The sequence below is a fragment of the Schistocerca nitens genome, chromosome 2 (genome assembly GCF_023898315.1).
Source record: "Schistocerca nitens isolate TAMUIC-IGC-003100 chromosome 2, iqSchNite1.1, whole genome shotgun sequence".
NCBI lineage: Eukaryota > Metazoa > Arthropoda > Insecta > Orthoptera > Acrididae > Schistocerca > Schistocerca nitens.
Window position 1 is genome coordinate 303773510 of NC_064615.1, and position 20928 is coordinate 303794437.

Here is a 20928-nt window from a genome sequence, read left to right on the forward strand (position 1 = left end):
GCAGGTTCGAATCCTGCCTCGGGCATGGATGTGTGTGATGTCCTTAGGTTAGTTACGTTTAAGTAGTTCTAAGTTCTAGGGGACTGATGACCACAGAAGTTGAGTCCCATAGTACTCAGAGCCATTTGAACCATTTTGCAGTCCCGTTGAACGAGTCATGACCCCTTTGGGGTGTAGCACGACCGCAATTCTTGCCCTAGCATTCAGGATGAAAACACTAGGAACCTTTCAAAATCATTCGATGAAATTTGAACTTGACCTGAAGCAGTAAATATTGTTTATGCTTTCTCAGTCCGTCTTTTGCCCTCCTGTAGTGCGATCAAAAAGGGTGGGGGTGGTAACATTGACACGTGCGTCAATAAAATGGTGAAGGATCCCCGTAAGACACCTCAGTTCGGCAACACCTTCAGTTTGCAACCGCACACCTTTGTTGAGCGCTTTAAAAATGTACCTGTACAGAAACCTTGACACACATTCCGCTGAGTGTCGTTCCGCCTCTGCCCTAGCACCTGCGGACAGGCAACCCATTAGACACCTCTTCGATTCCGCATGCCTGCAGGCAGGCGCTAGGCCAGAAACGGAGCGCCTCTCAACTGAACGTGTGTCTAAATCTCTGTACAGATAAAATTTTAATGTCCTCAACAAAGGTACATGGGTGGAAGCGAAGGTGTTGCCGCACTTGGTGAGGGGGGGGGGGGGGGAGTCTTACATCTACATCCATACTCCGCAACCCACCTGACGGTGTGTGGCGGAGGGTACTTTGAGTACCTCTATCGGTTCTACCTTCTATTCCAGTCTCGTATTGTTCGTGGAAAGAAAGATTATCGGTATGCTTCTGTGTGGGCTCTAATCTCTCTGATTTTATCCTCATGATCTCTTCGCGAAATATACGTAGGAGGGAGCAATATACTGCTTGACTCTTCGGTGAAGGTATGTTCTCGAAACTTCAACAAAAGCCCGTACCGAGCTACTGAGCGTCTCTCCTGCAGAGTCTTCCACTGGAGTTTATCTATCATCTCCGTAACACTTTCGCGATTACTAAATGATCCTGTAACGAAGCGCGCTGCTCTCCGTTGGATCTTCTCTATCTCTTCTATCAACCCTATCTGGTACGGATCCCACACCGCTGAGCAGTATTCAAGCAGTGGGCGAACAAGCGTACTGTAACCTACTTCCTTTGTTTTCGGATTGCATTTCCTTAGGATTCTTCCAATGAATCTCAGTCTGGCATCTGCTTTACCGACGATCAACTTTATATGATCATTCCATTTTAAATCACTCTTAATGCGTACTCCCAGATAATTTATGGAATTTACTGCTTCCAGTTGCTGACCAGCTATGTTGTAGCTAAATGATAAAGGAGCTTTCTTTCTACGTATTCGCAGCACATTACGCTTGTCTACATTGAGATTCAATTGTCATTCCCTGCACCATGCGTCAATTCGCTGCAGAACCTCCTACATTTCAATACAATTTTCCATTGTTACAACCTCTCGATGTACCACAGCATCATCCGCAAAAAGCCTCAGTGAACTTCCGATGTTATCCAAAAGGTCATTTATGTACACTCCTGGAAATTGAAATAAGAACACCGTGAATTCATTGTCCCAGGAAGGGGAAACTTTATTGACACATTCCTGGGGTCAGATACATCACATGATCACACTGACAGAACCACAGGCACATAGACACAGGCAACAGAGCATGCACGATGTCGGCACTAGTACAGTGTATATCCACCTTTCGCAGCAATGCAGGCTGCTATTCTCCCATGGAGACGATCGTAGAGATGCTGGATGTAGTCCTGTGGAACGGCTTGCCATGCCATTTCCACCTGGCGCCTCAGTTGGACCAGCGTTCGTGCTGGACGTGCAGACCGCGTGAGACGACGCTTCATCCAGTCCCAAACATGCTCAATGGGGGACAGATCCGGAGATCTTGCTGGCCAGGGTAGTTGACTTACACCTTCTAGAGCACGTTGGGTGGCACGGGATACATGCGGACGTGCATTGTCCTGTTGGAACAGGAAGTTCCCTTGCCGGTCTAGGAATGGTAGAACGATGGGTTCGATGACGGTTTGGATGTACCGTGCACTATTCAGTGTCCCCTCGACGATCACCAGTGGTGTACGGCCAGTGTAGGAGATCGCTCCCCACACCATGATGCCGGGTGTTGGCCTTGTGTGCCTCGGTCGTATGCAGTCCTGATTGTGGCGCTCACCTGCACGGCGCCAAACACGCATACGACCATCATTGGCACCAAGGCAGAAGCGACTCTCATCGCTGAAGACGACACGTCTCCATTCGTCCCTCCATTCACGCCTGTCGCGACACCACTGGAGGCGGGCTGCACGATGTTGGGGCGTGAGCGGAAGACGGCCTAACGGTGTGCGGGACCGTAGCCCAGCTTCATGGAGACGGTTGCGAATGGTCCTCGCCGATACCCCAGGAGCAACAGTGTCCCTAATTTGCTGGGAAGTGGCGGTGCGGTCCCCTACGGCACTGCGTAGGATCCTACGGTCTTGGCGTGCATCCGTGCGTCGCTGCGGTCCGGTCCCAGGTCGACGGGCACGTGCACCTTCCGCTGACCACTGGCGACAACATCGATGTACTGTGGAGACCTCACGCCCCACGTGTTGAGCAATTCGGCGGTACGTCCACCCGGCCTCCCGCATGCCCACTATACGCCCTCGCTCAAAGTCCGTCAACTGCACATACGGTTCACGTCCACGCTGTCGCGGCATGCTACCAGTGTTAAAGACTGCGATGGAGCTCCGTATGCCACGGCAAACTGGCTGACACTGACGGCGGCGGTGCACAAATGCTGCGCAGCTAGCGCCATTCGACGGCCAACACCGCGGTTCCTGGTGTGTCCGCTGTGCCGTGCGTGTGATCATTGCTTGTACAGCCCTCTCGCAGTGTCCGGAGCAAGTATGGTGGGTCTGACACACCGGCGTCAATGTGTTCTTTTTTCCATTTCCAGGAGTGTATATTGTGAATAGCAACGGTCCCACGACACTCCCCTGCGGCACACCCGAAATCACTCTTACTTCGGAAAACTTCTCTCCATTGAGAATGACATGCTGCGTTATGCTTAGAGGGGTACTTCGCCATTTTTTCACGCACGTGTCAATGTTGCACACCCTCAGTCTCCGTTGTTTATGCCACAGGAGCGCGCGAAGCAGGAGGACTGGAAAAGCACACATACCCTTTGCTGCTTCGGACCTCATTCAAATTTCGTGGATTGGTTTTAAACGGGTACTAGTGGTCGTGCACTGTGTATCAGAACAAAAATTGCTGTCGCGCAACACTCCAAAGGGATCACATCAAGTTCAAAGGGGTTGCAGCCCCACGACGTTGTTAGAGGACTGAAACGTCTAAAGGAGGGGGGCGCTGTCAGCAGTATCAAACGTCGTCATGAGTGTCGTCCTTTTGCTCATCGCCCTGAGGCCTTTTCGAGACGATTATGAGCGGCGGTGTGTTTGAAGTGTCTTCCTCGGCTGCCAGTAAGAAAACGGGGCGATTTCAATGCTGGATGTCGCGGTTCTGAGCCCACCACAGAGGTGTCAAAATAAGGGGTGGAATGTGGGTAAGAGGTGCTGTGACGACCTTACCATCGTGTGACACATCCATGGTGACGCTGGGCAGAACTGTGGTGAAATTTGGTGCCACTGTGACATTATTAAACCATCGTATAGTTCACACGAACTTCTGACCTGTGGTCTTTTTTTTTCGCTTGTGTCAACACCTAGCTGTTTGTGGCGTCGCCGAGCCAGAGGGTGACATCGCAGGGCATCACGCTTTTGCATCGCCATAGAGCAAGGTTGTAGGCAATGGGAGACAATTGCGGGACTTAAAAAAGAAAACCTTCGAATGTGTCGTGTAGTGTAATTGAGGCAACAACCTTACAGCAGTGGATACACCGGTTCCCGTCAGATCACCGACGTTAAGCACTGTCGGGCGTGGCTGGCACTTGGATGGGTGAACATCCGGGCTGCCATGCGCTGTTGCTATTTTTCGGGGTGCACTCAGCCTCGTGATGCCAACTGAGGAGCTACTCGACCGAATAGTAGCGGCTGCGGTCAAAGAAAACCATCATAACGACCGGGAGAGCGGTGTGCTGACCACACGCCCCTCCTAACCGCATCCTTATCTAAGGATGACAAGGCGGTCGGGTGGTCCCGATGGGACACTTGTGGCCTGAAGACGGAGTGCTGCTGCTGCTGTAGTGTATTTGGAATGTGTGTACGTACACATGTTTGAGTGAACAGCTTTTGTGGAAACGAACAAACAGCGGAAAGACTTGATGCAGCGGCGGAGAGATACACCTGGCGATGTTTACACATCAACAGCACATTTCTTGCATAACTTTGTGGTAAGTTTCGACCCTAATGTTAATAACCTTCACTTGATTGTACTCTGTCTTTTCAAGAGCTTTTAAATGCACTTAACAAAAGTACATCATTCCATTAAGAAACTATACTTGTTTTAACATCCCGGTTGACACAGGAGTCATGTAGATTGAACATGTAAGAGAATTACGTGCCCCTCTGCATACTGTCGTAAGCCGGAAACCTCGATCTGATAACTTGAACAGCTCAGGAAATAAAACGGCTGCAAGGTTACACTGCCTGAGAAAAATAGAGATGCGCCTAGAAGACTCGGTCTGACAATAGTGTGACGTGGTACACTTACACACACTCAACGTATACATAAATGATTAGAGCTGCTGTAATTCCAAGGCCAGTCATCAATGCTGGAAATGCCCGTAACAGAAAACTGTGCTACCGAAGCCATTAAAACTGCACTATGGAGCAGTGGTAGGATGTCATTTGGTCGGATGAGTCTTGTTTCATTCTATTTCCAACTTCTGGCAGAGTTTACGCCCAAGAGTGAAAAATAACGGGAGTTTGATGATGATTTGGGCAGCCATATCGCGCTATTCGATGGGCCACACGGTTTCTCTGGAAGGTAGCATCACTGCCGAGGATTGTGTAACCAGTTTGGCTGAGCACGTCCCTCACGCGGTACAATGTTCGTTCTCCAATGGTAACGCTGTAATCCAGGACGACAAGGCCCCTTTTCACACAGCTCCCATCGTCCAGAACTGGTTTTGTGAGCACCAGGATGAACTATCGCATCTCCCCTGGTCACCCCAGCCTCGCGATATAATTCAGCCTTTGTTGCCTTCGTCAGGTGCGTGACCCTCAATCATCGTTACCTGGACTTGCCTGTATTTTGTAGAAATGGCTCTGAGCACTGTGGGACTCAACATCTGAGGTCATCAGTCCCCTAGAACTTAGAACTACTTAAACCTAACTCACCTAAGGACACGAGGCAGGATTCAGAACCTGCGACCGTGGCAGTCGCGCGGTTCCAGACTGGTATTTTGCAGAAAGAATGGTATAAGATTCCCTTGAAAACCGTACAAGACCTATAGTTAACCATTTCGAGACGAATGGAACCTGTTTTGAATGCCACCGTCTTTGCTACACCGTATTGGGCATGGAAATTTGTTGTGTTTTTGGAGTCTCCATATTTTTTGTCTAACGTCTGTATGTACATGATCCTAAAAGTAACGCCTAATGATCAATTCTTTTGCCTATAAAAATATACTGGTGGTAAAAAATTGCAACACCAAAGAAGAATTAATGTACAGTAATGAAATTTCTGGAACACATTTGTCTAGGTAACATATTTAAGTGATAAGTATTGCAAGATCACAGGTTAATGTAAACGCGGGATGAACCACTGCAAATGTGAAAAGCTGGTACGTTAATAACCGGTGTTGAACGCTAGCATGCAATCGTGCATGCACTGTGTCGTATACAAATTGGGTGTCAGTTTGTGGGATGGAGTTCCTTGCCTGTTGCACTTGGTCGGTCAATACAGGGACGGTAAATTCTGTTTGTGGATAACACTGGAGATGTTGTCTAACGATGTCACTGCAGTTCCTTCTCTAAATCCTCGCACAAACGAAAAAATGGCTGACATAGAAATAAGTGTCCAAGGAATAGAAAAGCAACTGAAATCACTCAACAGAGGTAAGTCCACTGGACCTGACGGGATACCAATTCGACTCTACACAGAGTACGCGAAAGAACTTGCCCCCCTTCTAACAGCCGTGTACCGCAAGTCTCTAGAGGAACGGAAGGTTCCAAATGATTGGAAAAGAGCACAGGTAGTCCCAGTCTTCAAGATGGGTCGTCGAGCAGATGCGCAAAACTATAGACCTATATCTCTGACGTCGATCTGTTGTAGAATTTTAGAACATGTTTTTTGCTCGCGTATCATGTCATTTCTGGAAACCCAGAATCTACTCTGTAGGAATCAACATGGATTCCGGAAACAGCGATCGTGTGAGACCCAACTCGCTTTATTTGTTCATGAGACCCAGAAAATATTAGATGCAGGCTCCCAGGTAGGTGCTGTTTTCCTTGACTTCCGGAAGGCGTTCGATACAGTTCCGCACTGTCGCCTGATAAACAAAGTAAGAGCCTACGGAATATCAGACCAGCTGTGTGGCTGGATTGAAGAGTTTTTAGCAAACAGAACACAGCATGTTGTTATCAATGGAGAGACGTCTACAGACGTTAAAGTAACCTCTGGCGTGCCACAGGGGAGTGTTATGGGACCATTGCTTTTCACAATATATATAAATGATCTAGTAGATAGTGTCGGAAGTTCCATGCGGCTTTTCGCGGATGATGCTGTAGTATACAGAGAAGTTGAAGCATTAGAAAATTGTAGCGAAATGCAGGAAGATCTGCAGCGGATAGGCACTTGGTGCAGGGAGTGGCAACTGACCCTTAACATAGACAAATGTAATGTATTGCGAATACATAGAAAGAAGGATCCTTTACTGTATGATTATATGATAGCGGGACAAACACTGGTAGCAGTTAATTCTGTAAAATATCTGGGAGTATGTGTACGGAACGATTTGAAGTGGAATGATCATATAAAATTAATTGTACCCACCAAGTTGAGATTCATTGGGAGAGTCTTTAGAAAATGTAGTCCATCAACAAAGGAGGTGGCTTACAAAACACTCGTTCGACCTATACTTGAGTATTGCTCATCAGTGTGGGATCCCTACCAGATCGGGTTGACGGAGGAGATGGAGAAGATCCAAAGAAGAGCGGCGCGTTTCGTCACAGGGTTATTTGGTAACCGTGATAGCGTTACGGAGATGTTTAGCAAACTCAAGTGGCAGACTCTGCAAGAGAGGCCCTCTGCATCGCGGTGTAGCTTGCTCGCCAGGTTTCGAGAGGGTGCGTTTCTGGATGAGGTATCGAATATATTGCTTCCCCCTACTTATACCTCCCGAGGAGATCACGAATGTAAAATTAGAGAGATTCGAGTGCGCACGGAGGCTTTCCGAGAGTCGTTCTTCCCGCGAACCATACGCGATGGAACAGAAAATGGAGGTAATGAGAGTGGCACGTAAAGTGCCCTCCGCCACACACCGTTGGGTGGCTTGCGGAGTATAAATGTAAATGTAGATGTAGATGTGCTATATTGGAGCCACATCTGGTGATCGAGCAGGCCAAGACAACATGTCGGCATTCTGTAGAGCATGTTTGTTTACAACAGCGGTATTTGGGCGAGCGTTGTCCTGTTAGAAAACACGCCCTGGAATGCTGTTCATGAATGGTAACAGAACAGGTCGAATCACAAGATTGACGTTCAAATTTGCATTCAGAGTACGTGGGATAATCACGAGAGTGCACCTACGAAATCTCACCCGAGACCATAACTCCATGTGTAGGTCCAGAGTGTCTAGCAGGCAGACAGGTTGGTTGAAGGCCATCAAGTGACCTCCTCCTAACCAACACACATCCATCTCTGGCATCGACGTAGAACCAGCTTTCATCAGAAAACACAACAGACCTCCACCCTGCGCTCCAGTGAGCTCTCTCTTGACATCACTGAAGTCGCACATGGCGGTGGTTTTGGGTCAGTGGAATGCATTCTACAGGTCGTCTGTCACGGAGATGCCCTTGAAATGACCGATTTGCAACAGTTCGTTGTGTCACTGTGCTGCCAGCTGCTGCTCAGATTGCTGTTGCAGATGGAATACGATGCGCCAAAGCCATACGCCGAGCAACGGTCTTCCCTCTCGGTAGTGCTACGTGGTCGTCTTGAGGCTGGTTTTCTAGGGACCGTGCATTCTCGTGACAAGAGCTGCCAGCAGTCATGTAAAGTGGTTACATTCCTGCCAAGTCTTCCTGCAGTATCGCAGAAGGAACATACAGCTTCTCGTAGCCCTACTACACGACTTCGTTCAAACTCAGTGGCGTCTTTGTCGACTTAAAGGTATTCTTGACTAAAATCAGCCAACCACCTCCGATCTCAAAGCTAACTAACGTTCACGACCGTCACAGGGTGTATTTGATGCAAACCTGCTTTGCATACTTCTAGTGGCGCTACTAGCGCCACTCTTATGCGACTGGTACGACATTTTAACAGCCATCATCTTTCCTATATAGAAATAACGCCTGGCAACTTTCGTTTATGTCTCACAATTCGAGTTTTTTCCCGTCAATGTACCTTTAATCCGAGTTAGACATGAAACTACGCAATATGTTATCCGATCGACGTAATTTTCCAGACAGGATGATAACAAATCCGACTGATGATAGCACGGAAAGTGATGAAAGGTGTATGGGTAAAACAAAAATAAACAAAATGTTCTGCTTAGCTTCAGTCCGGAACCGCGCTGTTGCTACGGTCGCAGCTTCGAATCCTGCCTCGGGCATGGATGTGTGTGATGGCCGTAGGTTAGTTAGGTTTAAGTAGTTCCAGGTCTAGGGGACTGACGACCGCAGATGTTAAATCCCATAGTGCTTAGAGCCATTCGAATTTTTGTTCTCCGTAAAGCACATATTGTGTCCAATTCCTCTTTGCAAGCACGTGACGTAGCAAGGATGACAGAACGTCGCTCGCAGAACGTACAGATATGGCGACTTGTTTCGACCGCTGTGCCGCTATGCCGCCTGCGGCCGCGCTGGCAGTGTCACGAGACGGGCGTACAGCGCACGCAGTGTCGCGGAGAGGTCCTCGCCCGCACCCAATCGATAGGCAGGCAGGCAACACGGAAGCGGCCGGCCCGGGTAGGCTCAGCACCGCTTGCTTCTCTCCGCAACGAATTCTGCTGTGGGCCGGCGGAGGCGGCGGCGGCGGCGGCGGCGGTCGCGATAGAGGGGGAAGCCGCTGTGTGGGGTGTGGTGGGGCGGGGGAATAACTGCTGGAGGGCTCTGCCTGGCCGACACTGCTTCTGGTCCTCCGTCACCAGCACTCAGTGGGCTTGCCGGGGCGGAACAGCGCTCTCCTAACAGCCTCGATCGCCGTTTACGGGCCTACGGAACGCCGTCACCGACTTAGCCAGTCGTCAGAAAGTGGCCAGTTTTTATTTTGCCACGACAGGTTTCAAGTCCCTATCATCAGATGGTACACAGTTCTTAATGATCGTTTATAGCGTTGTGGAAGTCCTCGTGTAGCCGTGCAAGACATAAAAAATGAAACAAGTAAGGACTGAATGTGGAGAGGTATTATGCGGGCAGTATATCGTGGCTGAAATGATAATTAAATCAAGACCCTAAGCTGTCGACAGGCGTTGATATATATGTCAACGGGGACAGTTGAAAATATGCGCCCCGACCGGGACTCGAACCTGGCTCAAAAATGGTTCAAATGGCTCTGAGCACTATGGGACTTAACTTCTGAGGTCATCAGTCCCCTAGAACTTAGAACTACTTAAACCTAACTAACCTAAGGACAGCACACACATCCATGCCCGAGGCAGGATTCGAACCTGCGACCGTAGCGGTCGCGCGGTTCCAGACTGTAGCGCCTGGAACCGCTCAGCCACTCCGGCCGGCCTCGAACCTGGGATCTGCTGCTTACATGGCAGACGCTCTATCCATCTGAGCCACCGAGAGCACAGAGGATAGTGCAACTGCAGGGATTTATCCCTTGTACGCTCCCCGTGAGACCGACATTCCCAACTTAATGTCCATACACTACATTCGTAGTGCCCCTGCCCATTACACTCATTACCAGATAACCAGCCATTGACCTTATTCTTCTGTGCTGGATGCAGACACATTGCCTGAACTCTTACGGGACTCAGTGAGATTGTCTGCCGCGAGTAATGAGTGTAATGGGCAGGGGCACTACGAATGTGGTGTGTGGACATTAAGTTGGGAATGTGGGCCTCACGGGGAGCGTTCACGGGATAAATCCCTGCAGTTGCACTATCCTCCGTGCCCTCGGTGGCTCAGATGGATAGAGCGTCTGCCATGTAAGCAGGAGATCCCTGGTTTGGGTCCCGGTCGGGGCGCACAGTTTCAGCTGTCCCTGTTGATGTATACCAACGCCTGGCGACAGCTTAGGGTCTTGATTTAATTTTCATTTCATTCTGAGAGAGCTGCATGGTCACCGATGGTATCTGTTCTTTCGGACATGTCCGAAAGAACTGAAACCATCTTCATACGCATATCGCGGCAGTCGGCCGCGACCGTAAACAAACGAGAACTTGGACTGCCCGAGGGAAGAGGAGCTGTCCGGGGGAATAAGCCCCGCCTGCCTCTCGAAGGGCTGTCATACTACGTCCGTGCTCTGTGCGTGGTCATAGGGATCGCCAATGCCTTCTGTTGTGGTGAGAGTCGCATTCGAATCCCTTTACGCACCAGGATTAGTCTCTTCACTCACTTCAAAAGAAGAAGAAGAAGAAGAAGAAGAAGAAAACAAGCAATCCACAACACATAGCAAATTGGTATATACAAAGCATGTGGTAGTAGCTACAGCGCAATTGTTTGCTGCGGTTGGGAGTGGTAGTTCAAGGTAGACCTCTACCGGTCTCTTATGTAATCATAGTTCAAAAACTCTCCACCTAAAACTTCCACGATATAGTGTCCGCATAATATCTAAAAATATTTACACATGAAGGTCAGTTATTTGAATCCGTAGGATTAATCATGGTCCACAAATCACTTTGGAAAACATAAATTTCAGTTTTCAATTATGCAGCCTGCACATATGCACGAACAAGCTGACAATTTTAAGTTTCAAGCGAAACTTGAGACTCAAATCTAAGATTGATTGGCTCCAAGCTGACAGTGCATATATTCAAATACACAAACAAACATTAAATAAATAGATCTAATTTAAATTATCTCATACAATGAAATCTTTCACCACTGAGTGTCATAGTTGCTTATGAGCCTTTCGTGCTTGAAGAAACTTCTTGGTTCCTGACGCTTCGTCCAGATCTGCGCTGGACATCTTCGGAGGTGCTCAAGGCGACGCTGAATCGGACGTCAGAGAGCGACATAAATACTGTGTAAAGTGGGCGTGGTCGAGTTTACACGTGATCAGCAGAGATAATCTTAGTCAGAGATAAATTTTAACTATCAATTGTCGCCTGTCAAGGGCAAAAACTTATCTATCGAGTCTGCAGAGCCACTGTCCACATATCATTAAGATGCATGGCTCCTTTTCTGTTAAAATTATCACTATGCATATATATTTCGACGACTTCTCTACATAGTCGTGGGTAATTATCTTTGAGAGATATTCTATCTGGCTACCACGTGTAAATTAGACCACGCCCACTTTACACGGTATTTATGTCGCTCTGTTACTGTAAGACTCAGCGTAGCCAGGAGCACTTCCGAAGATGTCTAGCGCAGCTCTGGATGAAACGTCAGGAACTGAAAAGTTTCTTCGACCATGGCCATACAGCCCGCAAGATAAAAATTATTTAACTGTAATTCACCATACTGTATAGAGTAGATGTAGATAATCACTTTCCAGAAGCAAATTTGGTTTTCCAAGTATTCTTATTGACATATCTCAGTTTTAGGACAGAATCGTACTTACGCAAGCTTTCTCGCCCACATGAATTTTGTTTCATCTGTGCATCATTAATCTGCTACAACGATGATCGTAGCTAAATGATACCTTCCCTGCATTAAAGAAAAATGTTTCGCAGCCTAATCGAAATAACACTGACGTACATCATTAACAGGAAGAAGAATAAGCGGACAATACTACAAAAAGAAAAAGAAAAAAAAGGGTTGTTATTGCAGTTATACTGCAAGCACAACTTGAGCTTCCCGTTTATTCGCCTTTCAGTACAGTTAAATACAATAATCAGTTATCGTACAAGATTATGGAAAGCAAAGAGCTTATTCAACAACTAAAAGTTTGTTTTGCTTATCACTTAACACTGATGAGTCATAACATTATTATCACCTGCTTAATAACGATCAACCTTTGAAATGCAATACCATAGCGATTCTTCGTGCCATCCCTTGAACAGTTCCTCGGTAGTCTTCCAGAGGTGTGTGTGGCTGCAGATGTCGACGCACAAGTCACACGATTACCGTAAATTACCCGCCGGTGGTTTGTGCGAGCGGATCTGGCGTCCGGCAGCGTCCCAGACGTGTTCTGTTGGGCTCCGACCACGCGAAACAAAGACATCGACGTGAATTATCATGCTTCCCAGACCACTGCAGCACGATTCTGGTTTGCGAAAGGGGCAGTTATCTTCCTCTAAGATGGATCGCCGTCGGGGAAGTCAGCAAGTATCAGCAGATGGAGGTGGCCTGCAATAATGTTCATTGTTTCTGTTTTCCAAAGTGATTTATGGACCAGATTTAATTTCGCGGATGGTAATAATTGCAAGTAATGCCTTCAAGTCGAAATTAAGATGCAGATAATTCCAGGTACCTCGCCAGATTCAGGGCTTACTTGTTTCGTTATTTCTTGCTTGCCACAGCTACACATTGACCCCAACTAAATATAAATCTGGCTTCCGTAGTCTGCAAACACCATTATAGCGCCGCTGACATCATGCTATCCGCCAGGTTATTACTCTTACGCCTCCTTAAGAACGACCATTTAAGTTTTGCTTGCTAGAAAGTGTCCAGTCCAATTGTACACCTGTTTCTTTATTCCGTACGCACGTCTTTGTTTACCAGACGACGGTGTGCAATGAATATCATGAACGGATATAAGTTTGGATTCACCATGTTGATTCTAACGGGAGCCTCCTACGGCCTGCCGACCAACAAAATGAAATCAGTGAGACAGGATTACAGTCCTGTGCTTCCGTCCTCCAACCCTTATTAAAGACTGCTATAACCTGTGCCTTTTCCGGTCACATGGCCCTGGACATCTTTCCACAGACCTACGGCGAACAGTTGCTAGAAGAGGGGTCAATACAGCGGCATAATCTAATATACAGCAAGCAGAATTAGTTCTTTTTGCAGACGATACTAATATTGTAATAAATCCTAACAAATATATGGCAACAGAAGAAATGGTAAACAATGTTCTTACAATTATTATTGAGTACTTTTCTGCAAATGGTCTCATTCGCAACTTCAAAGAGACACAGCAAATTCAGTTATGCACATCTAGATGTGTACTACACCAATTAAAAATACAAAACAAGACGGACACTTCAAAATTTGTAACTATCCACTGGAAAAAAGACATTTTTGAACTCCTAATACAACACAGTTCAGCCACATAAGAGCTCCGAGTTAACTGCAAATGCCTCTGCACGAAGTTAATCGACATTATCGGTATCTAATGTGCCCTTTTTCGTAATCTGACAGTCACGTGCAGACTAAAATTATTCCGTTTTTTTTATTATTTAAAAAACATGTTCCTGATGCCATTGTTAGGAAGCTGCAAGTTGATACCTACATATGAAGGTTTTTTCAGCTAATGAGTTCATATTAGACATTTCCTGAACCGGTTAAGATATCTTGTTCTGTTTTTACCGGAATGAACTGACTAAGAGCGTTCATTAAGTGATTTACAGCCTCTTTTCATAGCTGTATTGCTTACAGAAGTACCCGTATCAACTTCACTTTTTCACAGGGAACTAAAGTAATTCTTGCTTCTGGTATCGTAGTTGAATGGCGTTTCGTTCTTCCAAATCCGTTTAGTAGTTTCGGAGAAATTACAGCATTTATAACAAAGGGAATTATCTCTTTTGAACATGAAACCCATTGCTGCCTCATGTACAAGTTGGAGTTGTGAAACGAACTGTCGCGTCAGGCTGAGGCGGTGCTCTAGATTGACGAGGCTGAGAGTGTCTGCTTACAAAAGCGGAACAGTGGAGGAAAGCTTCGTTTAAAACTTGTATCAGTCACACCTGGCTGCTTGTAGTTGGACCGACACACCAACTGGAATGAAAAAGGACGTGGCATCTAGGGATGATTCATCAATCAAGTACGATAACAGTTCTGTTGTTGTGAATTTTAAAATTTTCCCGGCGAATTGACTGTTCAAACAAATTTCGGGCTTGCAGCCGGTCGTCGTTCAATACTTCGCACGATATTTCAACTGGGCACCTGCCAGTCATCTTCAGGTGAGCCGTTGCAGGTGACGGCTCACCTGAAGATGACTGGCAGGTGCCCAGTTGAAATATCGTGCGAAGTATTGAACGACGACCGGCTGCAAGCCCGAAATTTGAACAGTTCTGTTGTTGTTTCAGTCAGAGCTCTGAAAGAAAGGTTAACGTTAATTTGTAAAACAGGGAACCGAAATATAAAGATTCTTAACTAATAACTTCGCATCATGAGTTTAATCTCAAAATACACACTTGTGTTGGAAAACCACGTCAGCAACAGGAACTAATGGGAAATCACAAAAGAAAGTGAACATAAACAGTCCCTTAAAATTGTATATATGTCATCAAATGTTCTAAATGTCCACCATCTACCGCAATTCACGTTTGCAGTCGCTGGTGCAAGAACTTCTGGACAGAGTATGGAAATTCCTTCGATACATTGCTGCTACAGTAATGTGATAATTGGAAGAGTTTCACGCCCTCTGCTGTTCCTGATCTATGTGAACGACTAGTTTAGCGCCCGCTGCTAAGCTCTCGTAGACTGTATGGCCTGCAGAGATTTTTTTTGTTTTTATTTACTCGTATTTTCATGTTGTTCACAAATTGCAACATCTTCTGAGCTTTGCACGCTAATTAAGGTGATACAAGCACGGTCTTTTCCGAATATACTTCTGACCAAAAAGCGATTCTGGTAGCTGGAGTCCAAAGCTTTTGTCAATCATGTCTTTTGCGTTCTTGTGGAGATATTTCCGTAGCATCTTTCATCCCCTAACAAATATTTCTTTATTTCCAACCGAGAAGTGTAATACCAAGTTTCATAAATTTAGCTTTAAAATTTTTTAATGTAACCAAACATTTTAAAAAAAAATTCTCATCTCCTATTGCACTCTCTTAGGGGTTGAATTCCCAGAAACAATGAAACATGTATTTTTTTTATTTTTAACCGAGAAGACAAATACCAATCGTCATACACGTATGCTTGGCAAAGGCCTTGCCGCAGTGGATACACCGGTTCCCGTCAGATCACCGAAGTTAAGCGCTGTTGGGCGTGGCCGGCACTTGGATGGGTGACTGTCCAGGCCGCCATGCGCTGTTGTCATTTTTCGGGGTGCACTCAGCCTCGTGATGCCAACTGAGGAGCTACTCGACCGAATAGTAGCGGCTCCGGTCAAAGAAAACCATCATAACGACCGGGAGAGCGGTGTGCTGACCACACGCCCCTCCTATCCGCATCCTCAGTAAGGATGACACGGCGGTCGGATGGTCCCGATGGGCCACTTGTGGCCTGAAGACGGAGTGCTTTATATAGACGTATGCTTAAAATCCTTTAGTAGTTTCTTTACTAATTATTTATTTCCAAAAAACTTTCACCTACTATTTTATCCCGTTAGTGGTTGAATTTCCAAAAATGCTGAAACATATTTTTTTCTGACTGAGAAACCAAATACCAGTTTTCGTAGCTCTAGCTTCAAAATTCCCTTAATAGAGACATAGTTTCAAAAAACTTTTCTTCCCCTATTTCATCCACTTAGGAGTGGAATTTCGGACAATCCCTTCGTAAACGATGCCTACAGTACAAGATCGACACCATCTCCAAACTTCAAGTTTCTGTCCATAACTGTATGGACTGGGCCATGACGAGTCAGTTAGTCAGGAAATTTCCTTTCATACATGGAGATTTAGGAGACTATCTTAGCAGCCGTCTTAGAGTGTTTGCAGATGATGGAGTCATTTACAATCTTGTAAAATCATCAGAAGATAAAAACTAAATGGAAATTGGTTTAGACCAAACGTGTATGGTGCGACAAGTGGCAATTGACACCAACTAATGAAAACTTTTAGTTTATACCTCAGAGTAGTGAAAGGAGTCCATTAAATTTCAGTTACACGATAAATCATATAAATCCAAGGCTGTCAGTTCAATTAAATGGTTAGGGATGACACTTATGAACAACTTAAATTGGAACGACCACAGAGATAATGTTGTGGGGAAGTCAAAACAAAACACTTAGAAGATGCAACAAATCCATTGAAGAAACTGCCTGCACTGTGCTCATTCGTCCTTTGCTAGAGTACTGCCGTGCGGTATGGAGTCCACACCAGATAGGATTGACGGAGGTCACCGTGCGGTATGGGGTCTACACCAGATAGGATTGGCGGTGGTCACCGAAAAAATTCAAAGAACGGCAGCTCGTTTTGTAGTATAGCGACATTGGGGAGAGTGTGTCCCGAATATGATAGGTGAGATGGGGTGGCAATCATTAAAACAAAGGCGTTTTTCACTGCAGCGAGATACTTTCACGAAATTTCAATCAGTAACTTTCTCCCCCGAATGCGACAGTATTTCGTTGGCGGCTTCCTACCGCCCGACCACGATATTACTGCACTTGGCCTACCGTGGCCGTTACCGGAAGCACGCAGAGACGTTATAGCAAACGAGTACAGTGGTGACCAAGGAAAATAGCACACTGTGAATGCTTTCACCACAGCACTGTCAAGTAGTTCAGCGTGACCTCGTGAAACATCACGATAAGCCGACCGAAGTGCCCTCTCCCTCAGGAGCGACAATATTGTGTTCGAATGATACGCAGGGAGAAATGACCACAGCAATAAAAATAGTAGAAATCAGAGCTCGCAAGGAAAGATTTAGATACTGATTTTGCCCTCGCGCTGTTAGAGATTGGAACGGTAGAAAAACAGTGTGTAAGTGATTCGGAGAAACTCCTGCCAAGCATTTAAGTGTGACTTGCAGAGTAGTCATGTAGATGTAGGGATAGATGAAGTGCACAGGCTATCAAGTGTGACGTCATGTCTGACAAACTGCACGATTACTGGAGGCAGCGGCGCAGTTCCGTCCGGTGAGCGTACAGTCCACATACTCGTGTTGTCGTCAGTCACCTGGACATCGATCAGTTGGCATTATGACCTCCATGCAAAAAATATGGGCTCCTGGTAGTGCAGGGAAGAAGAACAGGGTGGTGATCCAGGTTCCGGACGCCAGCAGCAGACAGATTAACTCCTAGAACGTCGAGTCAGACGATCGCCGGCTGCTGCACAAACTTGGAGCGCTGCCCCAACCACAGTGACAGCTGGGGCCGTGACGAAGCTTCTGGTGGGATAAAGGTCACAAGCGAGGGCGCTGCCCGCCACTCTGTCTCTGGCACCTCATCAGTCTCCCCCCCCCCCCCCCCCTTTTCCCTCAGATGATGTAGTGACGGACGAAACTTGAGGGATTAATGGCGCAAAGGTTATATTTAGTCGCGACGGAAGGTTGGGATTTGGCGTCCGTGACGGTTGCTGACAAATGCGATGAAGACCAGGAACGTGGCATCTACCCAAGTGAAACAGGCAGCATTCATACGGGATGGGTCCATGCGTCATAGTGTGGAGCAGCTGTAGACTACAGTGACTATACAACTCTTGACGAGTCTTTGTGGAACCCTGGCCAGTATAGGACTCTGAAAACTATCCACCCATTCTGCTGCCGTCCCTACTACGTCAGAGAGGCGTGCTATTTCAGAGGAACGAAGCCTGTGCCGCAATTTCTCGTCACCCAATACGCCCAAAAGTTTGTCGACTCTTGTACACTACTGGCCATTAAAATTTCTACACCAAGAAGAAATGCAGATGATAAACGGGCATTCATTGGACAAATATATTATACTAGAACTGACATGTGATTACATTTTCACGCAATTTGGATGCATAGATCCTGAGAAATCAGTATCCAGTACAACCACCTCTGGCCGTAATAACGGCCTTGATACACCTGGGCATTAAGTCAAACAGAGCTTGGATAGCATGTACAGGTACAGCTGCCCATGCAGCTTCAACGCGATACCACAGTTCATCAAGTGTAGTGACTGGCGTATTGTGACGGGCCAGCTGCTCGGCCACCATTGACCAGACGTTTTCAATTGGTGAGAGATCTGGAGAATGTGCTGACCAGGGCAGCAGTCGAACATTTTCTGTATCCAGAAAGGCCCGTACAACACCTGCAACATGCGGTCGTGCATTATCCTGCTGAAATGTAGGGTTTCGCAGGGATCGAATGAAGGGTAGAGCCACGGGTCGTAACACATCTGAAATGTAACGTCCACTGTTCAGAGTGCCGTCAATTCGAACAAGAGGTGACCGAGACGTGTAATCAATGGCACCCCATATCATCACGCCGGGTGATACGCCAGTATGGCGATGACGAATACTCGCTTCCAATGTGCATTCACCGCGATGTCACCAAACACGGATGCGACCATCATGATGCTGTAAACAGAGCCTGGATTCATGCGAAAAAATGACGTTTTGCTATTAGTACAGCCAGGTTCGTCGTTGAGTACACCATCGCAGGCGCTCCTGTCTGTGATGCAGCGTCAAGGGTAATCGCAGCCATGGTCTCCGAGCTGATAGTCCATGCTGCTGCAAACGTCGTCGAACTGTTCGTGCAGATGTCTTGCAAACGTCCCCATCTGTTGACTCAGGGATCGAGATGTAGCTGTACGATCCGTTACAGCCAAGCGGATAAGATGCCTGTCATCTCGACTGCTAGTGATACGAGGCCGTTGGGATCCAGCGCGGCGTTCCGTATTACCCTCCTGAACCCACCGACTCCATATTCTGCTAACAGTCATTGGATCTCAACCAACGCGAGCAACAATGTCGCGATACGATAAACCGCAATCGCGATAGGCTACAATCCGACCTTTATCAAAGTCGGAAACATGATGGTACGCATTTCTCCTCCTTACACGAGGCAACACAACAACGTTTCACCAGGCAACGCCGGTCAACTGCGTTTGTGTATGAAAAATCGGTTGGAAACTTTCCTCGTGTTAGCACGCTGTAGGTGTCGCCACCGGCGCCAACCTTGTGTGAATGCTCTGAAAAGATAATCACTTGCATATCACAGCATCTTCTTCCTGTCGGTTAAATTTCGCGTCTGTAGAAGGCCATCTTCGTGGTGTAGCAATTTTAGTGGCCAGTAGTGTAGCTGGCTCGCCAAGGACTCAAGACCTACTGAATTTGTGTGGGGCGCGATGTGATGGCGTCTGGTGTCAACTTTATCATACCAGTTGCGATCAGTAGTAGATATGGTGTAGAACACTGTTTCTCGAGATGAAATATGACACCTTCACGGGATGGGTGCAGTATTGTGGTCTAGATAGCTGATGCTGTACAGGGTGACCCAGGAGGAATGGCGAATATTCGGGTATATGAAGGGAACGATCATTCGAACGGAAAAAAAAAAATGTAGTGAATGTGATGGTCTCTGAAACGTATACCCTAAGAACTACACGAACTCCTTCATCTTCGATGCTGTGAAACAAATCTCTTCTACTGCATGTTCTTTGCTTTCCATATTTTCAGAGAAGTTAATATGGACCAAAAAAAGGAATTTGTTTTGGAAAACATGGGCTCTCAATTGCAGACATGAGCACACGTTCAGTATGGGAGATGTGTTTCACAGTAGTGAAGATAAACAGCGGCTCATAGCTCTTAAGGTATACATTTCCCAGGCTACCTCTCTCAGAATATGGGGCCGGCCGCGGTGGTCTTGCGGTTCTAGGCACTCAGTCCGGAACCGCGCGACTGCTACGGTCTCAGGTTCGAATCCTGCCTCGGGCATGGATGTGTGTGATGTCCTTAGGTTATTTAGGTTTAAGTAGTTCTAAGTTCTAGGGGACTGATGACCACAGATGTTAAGTCCCATAGTGCTCAGAGCCATTTGAACCAGAATATGGGAATTAGAGAGAGTGCAGTAGAAGAGATTTGTTTCACAATATCTAAGATGAAGAAATGCTCATAGCTCTTAAAGTATGCATTCTACAGCCCACGTTTGCTGGACATTTTTGCTTCAAATGACCGTTCCTGTCATGCCCCTGAACAATGACCATTCTTCCTGGGACACTCTGCATGCGTAGGGTCCAGAACTTTTTAGAATACCACAGAAGTGAGCTACTCACCAGCAGAGCAAGGTGAAGAGCGCGAGCGTCCACTTGAGCACGGTGATGCTGTGGCGGGGCCGCGGCTTGCGGTCGCAGCAGCGCGTCAGCAGGTACACCAGCAGCACCAGCAGCGTCAGGATGAGCCACGCCGCCGGCAGCGACCCCAGGATGCCCAGCGCCTGCAACACCGCACGTCCCATCACGTCAGCGCGGTGTCACAGACACACAGCATCGGCCGGTGGACTGAGAGTAGCGCCTATACTTTATGATCAAAGGTAGGAGGACACTCCTACGAGGGGCGTTTGAAAAGTCCGTGCAAAGCCCGAGAGATGGCACCACGGGCGCGTATCGAGGTCATGTTTGGTTAGTAGCATCTTTGGAAAGAACGCACACCAAGTTTCAGCCATATTGGTCTATTTCTTTGTGTTTGGCATTCGTGTGAATCAAGGAAGTCGAGTGACTGTCAAAAAATGGACGAAAAAGAATTTCGTGTGGTGATTAACCATTACCTTATGAATGGCCTCAGGAGACAAAGATAAGCTTGATAAACATTACGGTGACTCTGCACCTCCGATTAGGAGGTGGTTTCAAAATTTTCGGAGTGGCCGTATGG

The 20928-nt window shown here is 47.0% G+C and overlaps 1 protein-coding gene and 1 pseudogene across 2 annotated transcripts in view; one reads left to right on the forward strand and one right to left on the reverse strand.

Annotated features, from left to right (window-relative positions):
- The window catches only part of LOC126236067 (protein tweety), a 951384-nt gene that overhangs the window by 54268 nt on the left and 876188 nt on the right, over positions 1-20928 (reverse strand). For both annotated transcript variants that reach the window (XM_049945120.1, XM_049945119.1), the window contains exon 4: positions 20334-20494. In XM_049945120.1, coding sequence (XP_049801077.1) covers positions 20334-20494 — 161 coding nt within the window. The remainder of the gene's footprint in view (positions 1-20333; positions 20495-20928) is intronic.
- Positions 15355-15472, forward strand: LOC126238101 (5S ribosomal RNA; annotated as a pseudogene).